The sequence below is a fragment of the Hydra vulgaris genome, chromosome 02, assembly GCF_038396675.1.
Source record: "Hydra vulgaris chromosome 02, alternate assembly HydraT2T_AEP".
Taxonomy (NCBI): domain Eukaryota; kingdom Metazoa; phylum Cnidaria; class Hydrozoa; order Anthoathecata; family Hydridae; genus Hydra; species Hydra vulgaris.
In genome coordinates this window covers 53,099,448-53,119,648 of record NC_088921.1, presented here as the reverse complement: position 1 = coordinate 53,119,648, position 20,201 = coordinate 53,099,448, and the positions used below count along the sequence as shown (strand labels likewise).

The following is a 20,201-nucleotide window of genomic DNA, read 5'->3' as shown; positions in this document are numbered from 1 at the left end:
GCGTTAATGTTATGTTATGTATAAACAAAGTAATAATAATAATAACAATTGTAACTATTTATTGCTGAAATTTGAAGAAATAATAATTAAAATAATTTATAACAAAACTTTTAATGTTTATAATGTTAAACGAGGGCGTGCAATAAGTGTAATTTAAAAGTATAAACTCTTTTACCCATTAAAATTAAATATTTCTAATAAAGACTTTTCTTACCAACAAGTAAAATCTTATACTTTTTAATATTTTCCTTTCATTTTGTTTGACCATTTCTTTAATATGTTGCAATTTTCATGTCTTTACTTTCAAACCATGTATGATTGGAAATTTATTAAAAAACTCATGTAACTTCTATATAAAAAATAAAATAAAAAATAAGCGGATTTTTAGGCTACACCGATCACGAACTCTTCATAGGATTACGTGCACTACGACGCATAGGATGATTGTATATATTACAACAGCTTCATTAAAGTTCATATAAAATTTAAATATGTTTATAAAATAATTTACATATATTACAAAATAAAAGTTTTCTAAAAAATAAATTATATCTGAGATAAAAAATAAATTATAAAGAAGACAAAATCTGCTTTTATAACAGCCAGCATATATTACAAAATTTAGTTTATAAAATATAATTTATGTAAAATTTTATAAAATATAATTCATGTAAAAGATAAAATAACTTTGTAAAAAAAGTTTATATAACAATTTGCTAAAATCTATTTATAACATAAAAATTTAAAAACAAAAACATTTATACGAAAGTTGACTAAATACGTTAACTAACAACTATTAGATTTTAAAATTATAAAAAACATGCTTGTCCGAGAAATATTGTTTCAATGCCGCTTTGTTTTAAAGAAACATTAATTATGGGTAAATCCTTCAGATCCATATCAGTAGCGACTCGCAGAACAATTTTTCCAGGCTGAAAAATTAAATGAAATCAACATCATCGTCATCATTATAGATTTATAAATGTTATTAAAAGCCGGGACTGTCCAGGGCGGTCGTTGGCGATCGCCAAGAGCCCTATGTCAGCCTCAAGGAGGCCTTCAAAAGACGTAGCTTTTTTTAGAACGCCATTTTTTCAAGGCCTTTAAAGCAGCTTTTTATGTCTCTAGCTGAAGACCTCCTGAGGAGCCAGTCGCTAAATATCCAGTCTAGCACTAAATATTTGATAAACTTACATTATTATTGCAAGAATTTTCAATAACAGTAACGCGGTTTTTGTCAGCTGCATTAAAGCGTTTTTTGTTCCATCCATGTAAATAAATATTATCCAAAAATTTAAAACTTTCTAAACACCTCAAAGTAACAGTTTGATGCACTTTGTAACTTAATAAGCGGATAAAGTTAAACTGCGGTATACGAAGACCATAATTTACCTAAGCAAATGTGTAATACAAATTTATAAATCATGCAGCAAACTATTACAAACGTTCCAGATTTAAATATTTAAAAATTGGTATAAATTTTAAAAGTTTTTAAGTTATTACAAAATATCAAATTAACAACAACAAAATGTTTTAAAAAATATATATATATAAATAAATGTATGTTTTTTTATTTAGTTAACTTTTTAAAATTTATTTAAAAAAAATTAACTAAATGACAAATGAAAATTTTTTGTGTGTTTTTTAATAAGATATTTATTTGTTTTAATAAGGTATTTATTTGTTCATTTAGGCCACATCTACAAATTTGAGACTAAATTTGTAAATGTGACCTAAAAGTCGAAATTTGACTAATCCATAAAGCGTTTGCACAGCTTTGCTTTAAGAATTATTTTAAGTCGACTTCTTACTAGCTGAGTTATATTTTACACTGGTCGAAGTTAAAAACATTTATTTTATAATTTTCATTAAATGCATGCAATTATAAAATTAAATAATTAAACAAGTCCAGTTTTCATAACCCATTATGTTTGTATACATAACATTAATTTATACATTAGATTTGTATACACATCTAAAAAATAAAAAAAGATAAATTCACATAAATAAAAAAGAGTATACAACCTCCCCGTGTAGTGATGCAAGAGAAATATTATTTTGATGTTCATGAGCATCTTGTTTTATAGTGAACTAAATATTTAAATTATAATAAAGTAAATCAAAGAAATTAAATTTACAATTTAAAATATAAACATATTAAATTTAAACTAACAAATCTATAATATATTTTACAATATATTTATATACAAAATATTTTTATAAAATAAAATGGAAAAAATTGATCAAACAAAAAAACAAAAAGACTCAAAAAATTTACTCACCTCCGTTTTGTTGCTAATAATACAAGTTTCACCACCAGCTGTAAAGTTACAAAACACTCGAAATTCATCCCAAGAACAACCTCGAGTTGGATCCACCCAATAGTAACCTTTGAAAATACAAAGAAAATTTTAAATTCTAGTTAAATAAAAGAAAACGGAAAACATTAAAAAATAATTACTATCATTAAAATTAGAGAGTTTCTGATCAGCAAAATTATGAGAGTTTCGGCTCATTAAAACTATGACAGTTTCAACTAGTTATGGACTTCTCATAGGCACATATTGCTTCACCGTGTGAGTAAAAACCTCTGATGACCATGAGAATGAAGAAAAAAATAGCAACAACAACAAAAAAAAACATTCCATTTGTACACTCATTCTTCTCCAAACTTATAAACTTACATCCACATAAATCTATTAATCTATTAACAAAAATACTAAAAAAACAAAAACATAAAAAAAAAACTTACCATCGAGAAACTTTCCTCCGTTATCATAAATTTCTTTACAATTTGTTGCTGGGTTTCCCTGTGTTCCATGAGGATGTTTAATACTTTCAATTTCGTTGCCCAAGTATGTTAAATATTGATCAGCAACTACGTGCTAAAAAGAAAATAGAAATAGAAATTGTTTTTTTTTAAACTGCTATTACCTTAAACATTACTAAACCACACATAAACATTACTGGTTTTTTTATTCATTTTTTGATTATTAGCATTTATGGTGAAATGTAATGCAAAAGTTTTTACCACTTTTGATAACAAATTTATTTTTGATGTTATGTAATACTTTACATTACTTTATTTATAAATATAAATAGTTAAAACCTTACATAGTAACGAGTAGGATCTTTATTGTATTCATTCCACGCACTTCTGGGCTAAATATATAATTTTTTTAAATGTTATTTGATAATAGTAAGAACTTAAAAAAAATGAACATTTGAAGAACTAAGTAACCTACAATAAAACTTTCAATAGGAGGAATACCAGGAAGTCCCTAACAAAAAAACGAATCAAAATAAACTATGCTTAATTTTATTTTGATCTATTTAACAACAATTTTTAAAATATAACTATCAATAATTATAACTCACTGGTAAGCCAGGTTCTCCAGGATTTCCTATTTCACCCTAAAGATATGCAAAGTATATTAGAAAATATATACAAATAAAAACAATTTTTTAAAATTTGAATTAAATAATTTCATTTAACAATTGTATATATATATTCTTGAATTAAATAATTAATATACAGCATAGATTATATAAATTATTATATACAAAAAATTATGCAAATAAAAACAAATTAAAAAAAAAAATCTAAAAAATTTTAAATTAGGTTCTTAAACATTTAAAAAAATATTTTTTATTATACTTAATTATAAGTACATTTATTAAAACAAATTTTATTGTACAATAAACAAGGCTAGAATAGCTTAAAAAACAACAACCAAAAATTATATATATATAAAAAAATAAATTAAATTAATTAACAAAGATACATACAATAAAGATGAAAAAACAAAACAATAACAAACATAAAATAAAGGCAAAAAATCCAGTCAATTTTTTTTTCTAACTAAATTCAAATCAATACTTCTTTGCAAATAACCCATTTACTGCTTCAACTTCCATGGCAAGACCATATTTTAAGTCTGGAATTGGGGTTAGTAAATGTTAGCCCTGATATTTTTGTTTAAGTGACCAAAAATTATAGTACCCACAAATAGCATTTATAATTTTTTCCATATTCCTTGATACAAATAAACAAATATGGAAATGATGTTGCTTCGTAAGCTTTAGAAGAAGTCACAACCTTATGTTACTAATATTTGTTTTATATTCAGATTTTATCTGATAAACAATGGATAATATTTCAGACAAAAAGTAAAAAAAAAATTGTAAAACAGTTTGGTCTTTTAGTACTAGTTCCCTGAAACTAACTTTACAACTGGATATACTGGAAACTAACTTTACAACTGGATATACTGGAAACTAACTTTACAACTGGATATACTGGAAACTAACTTTACAACCGGATATACTAACTTTGTAACTGAATACAATAGAAATTAAATTTAAAATTTGATATACTGGAAACTAAACCTGCAGCTGGATATACTGGAACTTAACTTTGTAACCGAATACAATAGAAATTAAATTTAAAACCGGATATAATGGAAACTAACTTTGCAACTGGGTATACTAGAAACTAACTTTGTAACTGGGTATACTGGAAACTAAATTTACAACTGGATATGCTAAAAACTAACATTGCAAGTGTTTATACAGGAAACTAAATTTACAACAGACAAATATACTGGATCAATAAATAAATACTGGTTGTTTTTTTGTAGGCAGATCAGGAAAATATTGTGTAAAAAGATTGGTTGTTTCAAATCTGGTGTCAATAGTAAGGCTAATGTAGAATAAGTAAACAATTAAATTTTGATAACCAAGCACTTTTTCCAGTTCTGGAAAAATATTTTACTGGTTTGCTGCAATCAAATGAGTAGAAATATTTCTAAAAAATCTTGCCACTGAGGATGAGTCAAAGCTTCTCATTAAACCATCTTTTTAATCAAGTAAAAATTCTTTATTTAATAACTTTAGTTACATTAAAACGAATACAAAGATATACCCTATAAAGACACAAGTGGTGGTGTGTGGTGAGTAAACTGTAAAGAAGCTGCGTAAACTGTACAAACATACAACTTATAAAGGTGTTGTGGTGTTGTGTATAAATGGGTGTACACTACAAAAAGACATGTGGTGATGCAGACAAAAGCACTGTGCAAAAGCAATATGTTGTGTATGGTGGACAAAAGTGAAACATTTATATCAAACAAAATTATTTTATTATAAAACAAGATTAGCTATTGATGAAATAAAAACAAATAGTGAATTCCAACTGAAAATGGCAAGCATTAGTTCAATACCCACTGCAATCTCTATCTGGCTCAACTCCACTACCTTAGGACAAAAAAAGTAAAAAAAAGTTTTTTTAGTAGGATAATTTTTGTGTTGTTAAAAATATTTTTATGACAATGTATGAAAAACTGTCAAAGAATATTTCTCAATTTTAAATCTACTTTTTTCATAACAAATGTATCAGAAAACAACTGAGAGCTATGCACTAATACAATAATTGCATAATGAATAAATATATATTAAACTAATTGTAGATGGCTTTTTTATACTGGTTGATTTGTTCTACATTTTTACTGATTTGAATGTTTTTCTATGCAAAAAAAACTTTTTTTTAAATATTTACAGGTGTATACAAGGCAAAAAAAACTCATTGATTAATATAATTATCATAGCTTATGTTATGTTTCAAAAAAATATGTGCAGTAGAACATCTCTGAGTAACTTACACAAGTCAAAGACATAAATTTTGCAAAAAGCCCTAAATATGTGCAGTAGAACATCTGTGTGTAACTTACACAAGTCAAAGATATAAACTTTGCAAAAAGCCCTAAATATGTGCAGTAGAACATATTTAGGGCTAACTTACACAAGTCAAAGACATACATTTTGCAAATTCCTAAAATTAGAAGGATAAGGAGCTGTAAATTTTTAAAATAAATTATAATGACCTTTATAAGCATAAAAAAAAACAATAAAATTAAAAAAAAAAATTAAAAAAGGAAGATGGCTAAACTAGGATATTTATTGATGAAATTAAGGACCAAATTAAAGTAAGATCATTTCAACATAGTTGACACGAAATACATTATTACAGAGTATGATATATTGCATAAAATACATTATTAAAGAGTATAATATATTGCATACAGTACATTATTACAGAGTACAATATATTGAATACAATACATTATTATAGAGTCATATTGCATACAATACAATATTACAGAGTATATATTGCACAATATAAAAAAAAGTTACTTACTTGATAACCTTCATCTCCCTTTAAAACAAAAAAAAGTCTTAAAAACACAAGTTAGATTTAGTTATTAAAATATTATTATGATGTTGCAAACTTATAAATTCTGTTAAATAAAATAAATAAGAAATATATAATATTCAAAAATATACAATATAATATATAAGATTAATAAACATACAATACTACTTATATTTTTAATAACTACCTTGTCACCTTTTTCTCCCTTAAATAAAGATTTTTGAAATTAATTTAAACTTTATTATATTGAATTAAATTTAATGTAATCAAAAAATAAACAGATGTATATAAAAAAATCAAAATAAACAAAAACTCACATTTTCACCTTGCAAGCCCTAAAAACATAAAAAAATGATTCAAAACCCAACTTTTGTATAAGTTGCTGCTAAATATTAAATGCAAAAAAAAAAAAAAAAAAAAAAAAAAAAAAAAAAAAAAAAATGAAAATTATACAGTGAAAAAAAATTTAGAAAACATGGAAATATTAGCTTATTATTTTTCAAATTCAGAAGAAAAAACATTAAATTTTTTTTAATATTTAATAATTTTAAGTATAAACTTCACTATAATCATTATGTTTAAGTGACCATATTTGACATAAAAGACATAATTGCTATGTTTAAGATGTCTAATCTAACCTAATGGGTTTCAATAAAAAACTAAAGGCCTTCTCAACTGTTGTGACCCAGGAGCTCTGAGGAAGCTTATTAAATAAATTAAAAAAAATAATTTGTAAACTATTAGGTGTATATTTTCAATTATTTTATAACAACTTTATAAAAAAAGTTATAAATAAATTTGAATTTCAAATAAATTTTGTTCATAAAATTTATAATAATAGATGTTATATAAATATATGTAATGATTACAATTTAATCAACTTAATTAAATAATTAAAACATGTAATAAAAAATATTTATATCAATTAAAGAAATTATGATACATACATAAAAAATGTATTAATGTTTCAAATTAAATTACAAATACTACAGGAATTTCCTTACCTGATTTCCTTTTTCTCCCATAGGGCCCTGTGGTCCTGATTCACCTGGGTCTCCCTATTTAAAATTAACAATTAATAATAATTATAAAAAATAGTTTTTAATAAATTATATATAATTAAATCAATTAACAATATATTAAATTAATAGATACTGCTAATAACAATAATATCAGATTTTTATTTATTAAGAAACTTCAACAACAATAAAAAAGTAAGAAAAATCTTTTTCCTTAAAACTTGAATACAAAAGTACAAAATTTAAGATTAAAATTTATTTATGTCTTTTTAAAAGACATAAATAAAAAATAATATAAAAGACTCTTTTATATTTTATTATAATTGTATAATAATTATATTTTTTTAATTCAGGAAAAAATTAAAAGAACTTAAAAATAAAAAAACTATCAACAAAATAAATTACTTCTAAACCAGTATATCCAGGAGGTCCAATTAATCCAGGTTCACCATCATCTCCCTAAGCATAAAATTTTTTTTGAAAAATTTGTTAGTTTGTCTCTATTATAAAAAAATGAAATTAATCAAAAGTTGTTTATGAAAAAGAGAATAAGAAAAAGGAAAACATCAATTTAGCGCATATTTCTCAAATTTGTCAGACAATTACAGACTTCCCACTTCTAAAATAGGTTAAAATTTTATAACTTTGGGATAATTTTTATGTGTTTTTTGAATGACTTTTCAGGAAAAATTAGAGTAAAATTTAGGACATTTTAGGACAAACTAAATTAGATTTTTATATATAAAATAGTATATAAATAAATAGCATTTCTAGTTTCAGCTATATTAAAAAATTTTCATTATAGTTTCAGCTATATTAAAAAATGCAGTTTTTTTTTATCAATTGATCCTTCTAAAAAGGGAAGTAATGATTCCCTAGGAGCTGTATCAAATCTTACTCTATAAGTATGCAAATCATTAGAAGTGGTTTTGAATAAAATTTTTCTGTCCTGTTCATCAAAGGAAGAAGTTTGTGATAATGTATGTAATAAATGGAGAGTTTGTTTGAGAGAACAGCAGAACAAGCCACTCCAAATGGAGTAGCTTATTTTGCTCTGAAGAATTAATTCAGTTGGGAGAACAAAATTGTAATAATGATATCATTTGAATTAAAATTTAATACTCAATTAAAAATTTTTTAAAAACTTAAATTAAAATTTTTTTAAATATCTAAATATTTAAAAAAAAGTTAACACTAATTGCATTTGAGTTGAAATTTAAAACATTAACTCCTGCTCTAAACGCATTATGAAAAATATGCAGGAGGCATGTGCTAAATGATATAATGCTTGTGTTCAAACATTTCATTTTCTTTGAGGGCTTTTAGGACAGTTTGGGACTTGAGTCTATAAATGATATTTTATGAAAAACATTAAAATTTTTAAAATTTGGGACATTTTGGGATTAGGGATCGTCCATAAAGTACGCACGCTCAGAGGGGAAGAGGGGGTCTGCAAATGGCTTATATGAGATGGGAGGGCAGTGGGTCAATTATAAAAGAAAGGAGACACTAAATTAAAAAAAAATAATCATAAAACGTTAGTTAAATATGCTAAAAGCGTAGGTACTTTTAAGGGAGGTGGAGGGTACTCAAAAAAGCGTATTGCAAAATACAGAAGGAAGGGGGATGAACGAAAAAAAAGCGTACATACTTTATGAATGACCCCTTATGGGACAGAGTGGGAGGCAAAGAGTGGGAGGCAAAGAGTGGGGAGGGAAAGAGTGGGAGGTGAAGAGTGGGAATTATAGTTTTTACTAGAACGTTGATTTTAATAAGTTTTTATATATATATATTTTTTTTAAAAGATATGAGTCAGAGAAATAAGTATCCTAACAAAAACGTTTTTTAAAAAGTAAACTTTGACAAGTAATTTCAAAAAAAATTTATAATAAGAATTTTTATGATTATTATGAGAGCAAAATTAAAAATTTAATAATGCAAAACAAAATTAATTTAATTTTTAACATAAAATATCCAAACAAAATTTTGGAGACCTTCCTTAACTTATTTATTTTTTTGACTTTTTAATATTGAGTTCGAACTTTACATTTATGACTTCAGCAAGTCAATTTTGCATTGATTCAATTAACTTCTTTGTCATATCTGGATCAATTTAAGCCCGAGCTTTTTGGACCATGATCTTTAGCTCTGTTTTCTTTTTTGAGACGCCTGCTAGTTTTTTGATTCAAAATAGCTCACAGATTTTCAAATGGATTAAGATCTAGAACTTGAGCTGGCCATTCAAGTAACTCAATTTGCATTTAGAAAACTTTGTTGCATATGGTTACAGTTGCTGTCTTGTTGGAAGTTTGTTTTCCTAACCACAGTTTATAAGTTAAGTTGCTGTCTTGTTGGAAGTTTGTTTTCCTAACCACAGTTTATAAGTTAAGTTGCTGTCTTGTTGGAAGTTTGTTTTCCTAACCACAGTTTATTAGTTAAGTTGCTGTCTCGTTGGAAGTTTGTTTTCCTAACCACAGTTTATTAGTTAAGTTGCTGTCTCGTTGGAAGTTTGTTTTCCTAACCACAGTTTATAAGTTAAGTTGCTGTCTTGTTGGAAGTTTGTTTTCCTAACCTGTAAAGTTTACCTGTAAACCTTATTTCCTAGCTTATTAGTTAAGACAACAAGAATTTTATGAAAAATACAAATGTCCATAATTATTGCAAGCCATTGATCCCTGCACCATAAGATTGTCTCTACCCATTTTTACTGTTCCTAGAATGTAACTAAGTATAAATGCTTCACCATTCTTTCATTATCCATTTTTAGCTTTTTTAAACTTTTCTTAAGCTATATAAACTAAAATTTTGAATATTTCTCTTTAATTGACAATCAACAAATCAAAAACTCATACCGTTTCATATTCATATTTTGCAACCTCAAGAATTTATAATCATTGCTCAGCAAAAAATGAAGTTTTATATTTGGAGCAGAAGGTAAAGTTTTTTAGAACTAATTTCTTTGAAATCACTTTTTCTCTCTTTCACACACTCTCTGTATTCTTTTACTGTGCAGTTTATTTAATACAATATTATTCAAAATGCATACTTTATTGATTAAACCTTTTTTTTAGATACGGTCATTTTTTTTTAAAAAGTATTGAAAATAAGCATATTTTATCAGAAATATGCTCAAGCATATTTTTGAGCCTCTTAAAACTTTTTGCATAATCCAACCTGAGCCGGTTTCAAAAAATTCATATGCTTATATATATACAAATATATATATATATATATATATATATATATATATATATAATATATATATATATATATATATATATATATATATATATATATACATATATATATATATATATATATATATACATATATATATATATATATATATATATATATATATATATACATATATATATATATATATATATATATATATATATATATATATATATATATATATATATATATATATATATATATATATATATATATATATATATATATTGATATTTAAGGCTGTTTTGTATTATAATAATAAAACAAAACTCATAGTCGTAAAAGAGTGCTCAATATTAAAAAGATACTTCAAATAGAGCGATATACATATATATTAACAAAGAAAAAACAAGTTGTTTTTTCTTAGTTAATATATATGTGTGTATATACATATATATATATATATATATATATATATATATATATATATATATATATATATATATATATATATATATATATATATATATATATACATATGTGTGTATATATATATATATATATATATATATATATATATATATATTATATATATATATATATATATATAATGCAATCAAAAAAAGTAATCATAAAGAACTATTTTTTCTGAAATAATCCAACAAAGTTTATTTTTTTACAATAAATTTTTAACTACAGTCCATTTAGGATCATCCTGAGTGAACTGCAGGGTGATAAAACTCACTAGGAATATAATTGTCAATACTTAGCAGTGCAAGAACTAAAAAAAATAATGATGGTATAAATATAAAGGTGATGATGCAATATTAAAAGAGTTTTAGTACAAACTATACTGAACATGTCAGCAGTCGAACTATACTGAACATGTCAGCAGTCCAACTATACTGAACATGTCAGCAGTCAGAGGTTTATCAAAAATCCTTTTTTTTATTTTTTAAGTTCTTGTTAAAATAGTACACCTATTCCAAAAATTACTTTCAAAGCAGAAAGTTTTCTAAAAAGCACTTGAAATTTGAAACAAATTAATGAGAGAATACCATAGCAACCTCTAAAGTTGCTATGGTATTCTCTCACTAATTTCACAAAATCCTTAGCCATCCCCTAAAATGACTTTATTTGCTGATGTCAGCATATACTCTAACCTCAATAAATAGTAAGCATTTTTCGATTGTTTAAAATTGAAAAATCTTGAATAAGATTCAGATTCTTTCTTCTATGAAAGCTTAAAAACAAAGAATAATTAAAGAAAAATTGCTGCCCCATGCCAAACCCACAGTTGATGTAGCGGCACTCCTTTGCAGCAGCATGATATAAGCTAGTCCATGAATGCACTGAAGCCCCTGGCAGTGCAATGTTAAAGATGCTATCTAAACATGTATTCCATAATTTTATATGTGTATATATATATATATATATATATATATTTTATATATATATATAAATTTTTAACTACAGTCCATTTAGGATCATCCTGAGTGAACTGCAGGGTGATAAAACTCACTAGGAATATAATTGTCAATACTTAGCAGTGCAAGAACTAAAAAAAATAATGATGGTATAAATATAAAGGTGATGATGCAATATTAAAAGAGTTTTAGTACAAACTATACTGAACATGTCAGCAGTCGAACTATACTGAACATGTCAGCAGTCCAACTATACTGAACATGTCAGCAGTCAAAGGTTTATCAAAAATCCTTTTTTTTATTTTTTAAGTTCTTGTTAAAATAGTACACCTATTCCAAAAATTACTTTCAAAGCAGAAAGTTTTCTAAAAAGCACTTGAAATTTGAAACAAATTAATGAGAGAATACCATAGCAACCTCTAAAGTTGCTATGGTATTCTCTCACTAATTTCACAAAATCCTTAGCCATCCCCTAAAATGACTTTATTTGCTGATGTCAGCATATACTCTAACCTCAATAAATAGTAAGCATTTTTCGATTGTTTAAAATTGAAAAATCTTGAATAAGATTCAGATTCTTTCTTCTATGAAAGCTTAAAAACAAAGAATAATAAAAGAAAAATTGCTGCCCCATGCCAAACCCACAGTTGATGTAGCGGCACTCCTTTGCAGCAGCATGATATAAGCTAGTCCATGAATGCACTGAAGCCCCTGGCAGTGCAATGTTAAAGATGCTATCTAAACATGTATTCCATAATTTTATATGTGTATATATATATATATATATATATATATTTTATATATATATATATATATATATATATATATATATATATATATATATATATATATATATATATATATATATATATATATATATATATATGTATAAAGCTTTTTTCAAAAAAGTTAAACATGTATTTTTGATGAGTTTATACATATAAAAACTTGGATAAATAATATTGCAAGATGAAAATTGTTAAAAACCTGGGAGCCTTTCACACCAACATCACCAGATCGAGTTCCAGTAAAACTAATCTTATCCTAGATAAAAAGATAAATAATATATTTATAAAAAAAAATTATATTCTTAGAAAAGTAAAAGTAACAATTGTTACTATAGTAACAACTTTTACTACTTTGGCTTTCAAAACCAAAAATTGTGTAAATAAATTTTCTTTAAATTTTCCAGATTAGTTTATTACTAAGTCATTAACTTACATAGTTTGCATTAGTTACACAGTTATCATTATATATATATATATATATATATATATATATATATATATATATATATATATATATATATATATATATATATATATATATATATATATATAAATAAAATAACTTTTACTACTAACAATAAAAGATGTTTAAAGTGTAATAAAAAAATATGGTTAAAATGTAACAATAAAAAGATTGTTAAAGTGTGACAAAAGAATATCCTTCGTTGTATATCTTTGTTGTTCTTTTTTTTTTATTTTGTATATTTTTGTTCGTTTTAAGTGTTTATAAAAAGTTTTATTTTAATCAGGACTTAATAAAGTTTTTAGTTTTTATCCCCCTTTGAACAAGAAGTACTGCATTAATAAAAAAAACAAAAGATTAATCACAAATTCAACTGAGGTCAAAAAGACTCGGGTACCAGAGAAGAATATTGTTTTTTTATATTTTTAATCACATCTTATTTCCAAAATAATAAAACAGTTATAAATCATATAAACTAAAAATACATAAATGTTAGTTTTCATATTTCATGTTTGTTTTTTAAAATATTGTTATTAAAAAATTTTGTTTATAGTTAACACTAACTGCATAGCTTACCATTGTATCAGATATTTCAATACCATCTGCAAAACCAGGTGGACCCTCCTCTCCCTGTTTAATAAAACAAAAAATGTATAATAAAACCTGTATAATAATATATAAACCTGTATAATAAACCCTGTATAATAAAACAAAAAATATTAAAAAAAAAAAGTAAACAGTTGACTTATGACAAAAAAGAAAATTAACAAAAAACATATGTTAATGATTGAATTTTCTATTACAGAACTTCATAAAACTTCTGTAGGTTAGTTAATTTACCACATTTACAAAAAATAACATTCAAATTAAAAATCTGCTTTAAAAAAGCTTAAAATTAAAATACAATATATACCATAGGTCCAATACCACCTTGCAAACCAGGTGGTCCCATTTCTCCTACAGGACCCTGAAGAAACATTTTAAAATTAAACAATTAAAAGTAAAGAATTATTAGGTACAATAAACAATAAAAAATAAAGAAATATTAACCAAAATAAGCAATCAAAAGTTAATAATAACCAAAATAACAAACAAAAATAAAGAATTATTATTCAAAATATACAACAATAATCACAATACCAAGAATGATTTAGGCGCCCAAAAAATTTAAAGTAAAAGATTTTTGAAGACTCCACAAAATGGGTAAAAATAATGAATATTTGACTTTAAGACACTGAGTCTTTTGGGGAATTTCAATCACTGTGTAAGACAACTATAAACATTAGACATAAATAGCAAAAAAAGTTTTAACCCCCTCTAAATTTTTGTAAGCCTAAAATGAGTTAAGTCATTAACAGCAAAAAAAAAAAAAAACTACAAAAATACCTTTATACCAGGAAAACCAATATTTCCAGGTAAACCTTGTTTACCAGGTTGGCCATCTACACCAGGCATTCCGATTTCTCCTTTGACTCCTTTAGATCCATCAGCACCCTTTAAAATAAAGAGTTTAATAAAGATAAAGAATTAAAAGAAATTATATTTGCATATACTTTGTACAACATATAAAAAAAAGTTTGTACTCCCCCAAAAAAACTATTCATTATTAGTAGCTATTTTCAATTTATATTTTATTTTCAATTCTATTTTCAATTTAAATAGTACTCAGCAAATAATAAACAAAAATGTTCAAGATCAACTCATGCCAACAAGTTTATCAATTATAGTCATCATGTTTAAAAAATAATTTATTCGATATATAAAATTGTTTATCACTGTGAAAAATACAAACAAAATAAGCTAAACAAATTTATTAAATTTTCCTAATAAGTATATTAACATATTTATTAAACTTTAATTTAATAAATATGTTAATATTTATTAAATCAAAATGTACTAATAAGTATATTAACATAATCATTAAATTTTCCTAATAAGTATATTAACATATTTATGCAATTTTAAAATTGAATTAATAATAAGTATCAATACTTATTATTAATTCAATTTTAAAATTGCATAAATATGTTAATTTTGTTTATTACATGCTAAAATAAACATTGTCAATCATGTCTGAAATAAACAATAAAGTAATAATAAAATAAACAAAAAGATAATAAAAAGCCTATAATAAATAATATTTTGAATGATAATTAAGATACTCCTGAGATTTCCTTCAAATTTAATGATGATATATTTATATGTGTGTGTGCGTGCGTGTCTGTGATATATATATATATATATATATATATATATATATATATATATATATATATATATATATATATATATATATAGAGAGAGAGAGAGAGAGAGAGAGAGAGAGAGAGAGAGAGAGAAAGAGAATGGAATTATTAATTACATAGAAAAATTTTAATTGTTTTGATGGGAAGAAAAATGTGTAAAAGTAAAGGCATGTGCAAAATATTTTGTTGTGGAGAGTAGTAGCCAATAATAAATAATAAAAGACAGATCTCATTAGTGCTACATTTCATTCCAGAACTTTTTGGAGACAAAACCAGTAATAAGTGAGCATGAAACTTGTTAGATTTAGTGAAAAGTCTCTTCCCAACCAGAAATATCAGCATTGGCATTAAATATGGAATTTTCTTTGAAACTATTTAAAAAATTTTTTGAACTATTTTTAAATTCTAAATAAATCAAATTCGGGCGCTAGTTATGTCAATTTTTTTGTACGTTCAACAAGATAATGACTCCAAACATGTATCACATATAGCTTCTCTGTAATTTGTGTCATTCTATTAAGCAGTTGGCTTGGCCTCCACAATCACAAGAACTAAGCCATATTAAAGATGTGATCAATACTGGATTGCAAAATGCTAAAAATGGCTTGTATAAATTTAAAAAAATTCAGGAATGAAATGCAACACTAATGAGATGATAAGAAATTTAATTAAATTATAATTTATATTTTATAAATTTTTATATATTATAATTATAATTTTATTATAAATATTATTTAAAATCATATTAAATTAATATTAATTTAAATAAAATAGTAATTAAATTAAAATTATAAATAAACATGCAATTTTTAAACTTTATTATTTAAATTCAAATAATAGTATAAATCATATTTTTGCAGTATATATTTGCAAAAATATGAATATACTATTATTTGAATGCGTCCTTCGAAATGATATTTTTCTTTACAATACCTTATTTGACCAAATGCAAGTCAAACCTCTAGTTTTCTTAAAATTATATTTATTCATTAATTAAATAATTTACATGGTTAATAGAATTAAATTTGAAAGAACTCAATAACTATAAAATATTTGTAAAAATATTTCAACGACTTTTCACTTTCAATTGACGAGTTGTGTGTGAGTGTATTTATATATTTACTTACATCTTTACCAATTTCTCCATCAATTCCATCTTTCCCAGGTATTCCAAAAAGTCCCTTGAAATCAATAATAGAGTAAGAAAATAAAAATAATTCAAAATAGTAAAATTAATAAGTATATTTAATTCTTTATACCGTTTCCCCTGGATTTCCTTTGTGACCTTCTTTTCCACTTTCACCCATTTTTCCCTAAAAAATATTTAAAAAAAATATAGATTGAGTGCAAATAATTATTTAAATCATAATACTGAATGTTCTTTGTATACAGAAACTTAAAGAAGAGACAAATATTAGTGTCATATTATAATATAACAAGCAACTTATTAATGATTATTCGAGCGTGTTTGACACATGTTTGACTCATGGCACCATTACACCTGAGTTAATGACAAGAAAGAATCTTTTTTATAAAAAAAATGAGTGAAGGTGTATGCAAATATCTAACTTGCGTAAACTGTGTAATGTTAAAAACATATATCAAGTTTTATAGTTTTACTTTCACTTGAGAATTGCATTGCGGTAACATCTCCTTAATATTGAACATCTCCTTAATTTTGATCTATAGCATTTATTTTTGTTTTATAAAATCTTTTATTTATTATATAGTTTTAAAATTTCCATAAGTCAACATGCTAGCGTTGCCGAGTGGTTAGCTCGCAAAGCTTTTGAACAAAAAAGCTGTGTCAAATCCAATCACAGGTGAATTAAGTTTTTTTTTTTAATCTTTTTCAATTTTTTTTAAAAACAAAATAAAACAATTTTGAAGTTTTATGAACGTTTTATACATAACATATGTAAAGATATTATACACTATAACAAATGAAAGAATTTTTAAAAAAGCTAAAAAAACTGAAAACATCAAAACACCGGAAGAAATTTATTGCGTATGTGTCATGATTGAAATACTTATGTTATTAATGTGTTCAGGTAATTAGTCCTAATAAGCTGTTGATGGCGTGAAAAAAAAAAAAAAAAAATGGACTGAAACTTAATAAAGAAAAAATTTAATAGGACAGTCCTGCTACTCCAAAAGGTGCTGCTGTGGAGGTAAAAAAAAAAAAAAGCCCATATCTAGAAAAAATTTTAATATTTATATTAACAATTACAAGTCTTTTTTGCAACATTTTTTTTTGCAATAAATATATATGGCCAGATTAAAAAAATTAAAAATAAATTGTGTTAAAGAGCAGATTTGAACCCATATAAAAGGCACATTGAACAGCACATTGAACCACTGATCCATCGATTTTACGCATGTAATTGAAAAACAAATCATTTTGTAAACTCTTATACCAATTGCAATTAATTAATACTTTTCAAGTGGTCTCTCTAAATAAGCGCAGCTTTATTGCATAGGAATAAAGTTGTGCTTATATATAAACACATGTTATATGCAAATGTAAAATTCACTTATAAAATGTTTTATACACGATCGTGTGTAATATAAAAAAAACTTTTCTAATAATTACAAAATTTTTTTTGCTCAAGCCGTTCTGTTTTGAATTTTTGTATTTGTGTTATTGTATTTAAAAAAATTGACAAGATTGAAAAAACATAAAACATATTGTCTCATCCAAGTGGAAAATTTGAAACTTCAATTTTAGATTTGCCCCTTATCTTAATAGTTTCTGATTGCTAAAAATACATCAGACCATTACTTAGACCATTAAAAATAGTAGATAAAATAGTAGAATTCGTAAATCGTTGAACCCAAAACGTTTTTGTGTATGTGATGTCACTTTGTAGCAAAAAGCTAAGAAAAATCTGGAAATAAGATTTTTTATTTAAATTTTTAAGGAAAATTCTTTTCTCAAGAAATATATCCCATAAAAATATAGAGAATATATTTTTATGGGATATATTCTAAATATAGTAATTACTATGTTAATTCTTTAAAAAATATTTGTTTACTACTATTGTAATAAATACAAACTCTTATCCGTGAAAATATATATATGTACCAGTTTATATCTTTTTGTGCAATTGTATGAACCATAATTAAAATTAATCAGACAAATGTAAAAGCAAACTCGTCGTATAAAAGTTTTTTACGCCACAAACTGACGCTACTGCGCACAATTTTTTTGGTTTAACTTTTAGATTAACATTTTATAGCTAAGGATGCTTCTATAGTGTTTAATGGTTTAAGATCTTCTTAGTTCTGCCATTTGTATAGGGTTACGTACAAATCTCTGTAAGTGTAAACGTCTTTAGCATATGTACGTTTGCAGGCAGTATATGGAACAACTGTGTATAATATATCTAGGGCTTTGGAGCAGCTCTGGAGCTAGAGCCGGAGCTATCCAGAGCTGGTGATTTTACATGGACCTAAGCCGGAGCTGGAGCCAAAATATTTCCTGCTGGAGCTGGCTCCAGAGCAGCTCCACCCTTTGATATTTTGAAATATAAAATTTCCGTAAAGTTATTATTTTATATAATGAGATATTTTTTAAAGAATTTAAACAATTGTGCTCATTAAAATATTTATAATTTCTAAATATAGCATCTTTTCATAGAGTTTATAAAGAAACAAAAAAGAAATTTTTTTTTTTCAGAATTTAATTTTTATTCAATTATTTTGCGTAATATGTCATGCTGTTTTTATTATAGATTATGATGAGTTACTTTAAAACAACTCTTCTAAACAATGTCAATGATTGGTTAAGGTGTTGTCCATAAAATAGGTAAGCTTTTTATGGATAACACCTTATCTCCCCCTCCCCTGTATTTTGCTTTACATTATTTTCAGTACCCTCCACCTCCCGAAAGTACATACCCTTTTAACCTACCTACTAAACATTTTTTTTTTTTTTAATTTAGTGTCTCCTTACTTTCATAATTGACCCCTCTCCCCCATTTGAGCGTACGTACTTTATGGACAATCCTTAATAGAAAAATACTTTATCTATGTGTTAAGTCACATGATTTGTTTTAACCCTTTTAATTAGTTAAAACATTTTTAAAATAGATTTAAACATATGAGTTCCAAATAAAATAACGAAATATTTTAAATGTTTTTTATTAAAGATTATTGATATTATTTTTGTTTATTCTATCTTTTTTATTATTTCTCTTATCTTTAAAGTTTGTCATTTACTTTGTTTTCATAGTTTTTTATAAAAATAGCTTCAAACTCAAACCATCCTGAGAGGTTTCTAGATAAGTATTTTTCAATTGATAAAACTACAAAACTGGTTACATGTAAGATAACAGAAAAGATAAATGATAAAGTGATTTTATGCACCATGCAAATAAAAAAATCAAAAGTTTACAATATAAAACGGCATTTGGAAAGATCACATTTATAAGAATATAAAATTGTTGTATCTGAAATAAGTCTCATAAATAAAATCTTCAAAATCATCTTTATCACATTCACAAGATTGCAATACTAAAAAAACTACACAGATTACTTTAGATTCATTGGCTATCATTAGTAGTAGAACAATAAATCAAGTTAGCACTAAAACTTTCAAAATTGGAATTATCAAAATGGTAGTGAATAATGGAGTTTCCTTGAAGCATTTGCAAATGAAGGATTTCAATTGGTTACAGGCCAACTAGGTAAAACTCTTGGATTCAGTACTGGACACAATTCTGTACGCAATTTGATTAATGAATTTGCTTAAAAAAATAAAGGAAATATTGTTACAGAAATTTATTTATGTGAAAATAGATGCAGCCACTTACACCAAAAGAACTATTTGGCAATAAATATTCAATATTATTATCCAAAAAAAATGTAA

The 20,201-nt window shown here is 24.7% G+C and overlaps 1 protein-coding gene across 2 annotated transcripts in view; it reads right to left on the bottom strand.

Annotated features, from left to right (window-relative positions):
- Positions 1-510: 510 nt before the first annotated feature.
- Positions 511-20,201, bottom strand: part of LOC100204954 (collagen alpha-1(II) chain) — an 86,912-nt gene continuing 67,221 nt past the window's right edge. For both annotated transcript variants that reach the window (XM_065791359.1, XM_065791360.1), the window contains exons 45-63: positions 16,591-16,644; positions 16,459-16,512; positions 14,472-14,579; positions 13,999-14,052; positions 13,662-13,715; positions 12,822-12,878; positions 7,636-7,689; positions 7,216-7,269; positions 6,529-6,546; positions 6,399-6,416; positions 6,197-6,214; positions 3,379-3,414; positions 3,246-3,281; positions 3,115-3,162; positions 2,753-2,885; positions 2,283-2,389; positions 2,026-2,091; positions 1,195-1,392; positions 511-932 (exon numbers count right to left, since the gene is read on the bottom strand). In XM_065791359.1, the coding sequence (XP_065647431.1) occupies positions 810-932; positions 1,195-1,392; positions 2,026-2,091; positions 2,283-2,389; positions 2,753-2,885; positions 3,115-3,162; positions 3,246-3,281; positions 3,379-3,414; positions 6,197-6,214; positions 6,399-6,416; positions 6,529-6,546; positions 7,216-7,269; positions 7,636-7,689; positions 12,822-12,878; positions 13,662-13,715; positions 13,999-14,052; positions 14,472-14,579; positions 16,459-16,512; positions 16,591-16,644 (1,290 nt within the window). In that variant the 3' untranslated portion in view covers positions 511-809. The remainder of the gene's footprint in view (positions 933-1,194; positions 1,393-2,025; positions 2,092-2,282; positions 2,390-2,752; positions 2,886-3,114; positions 3,163-3,245; positions 3,282-3,378; positions 3,415-6,196; positions 6,215-6,398; positions 6,417-6,528; positions 6,547-7,215; positions 7,270-7,635; positions 7,690-12,821; positions 12,879-13,661; positions 13,716-13,998; positions 14,053-14,471; positions 14,580-16,458; positions 16,513-16,590; positions 16,645-20,201) is intronic.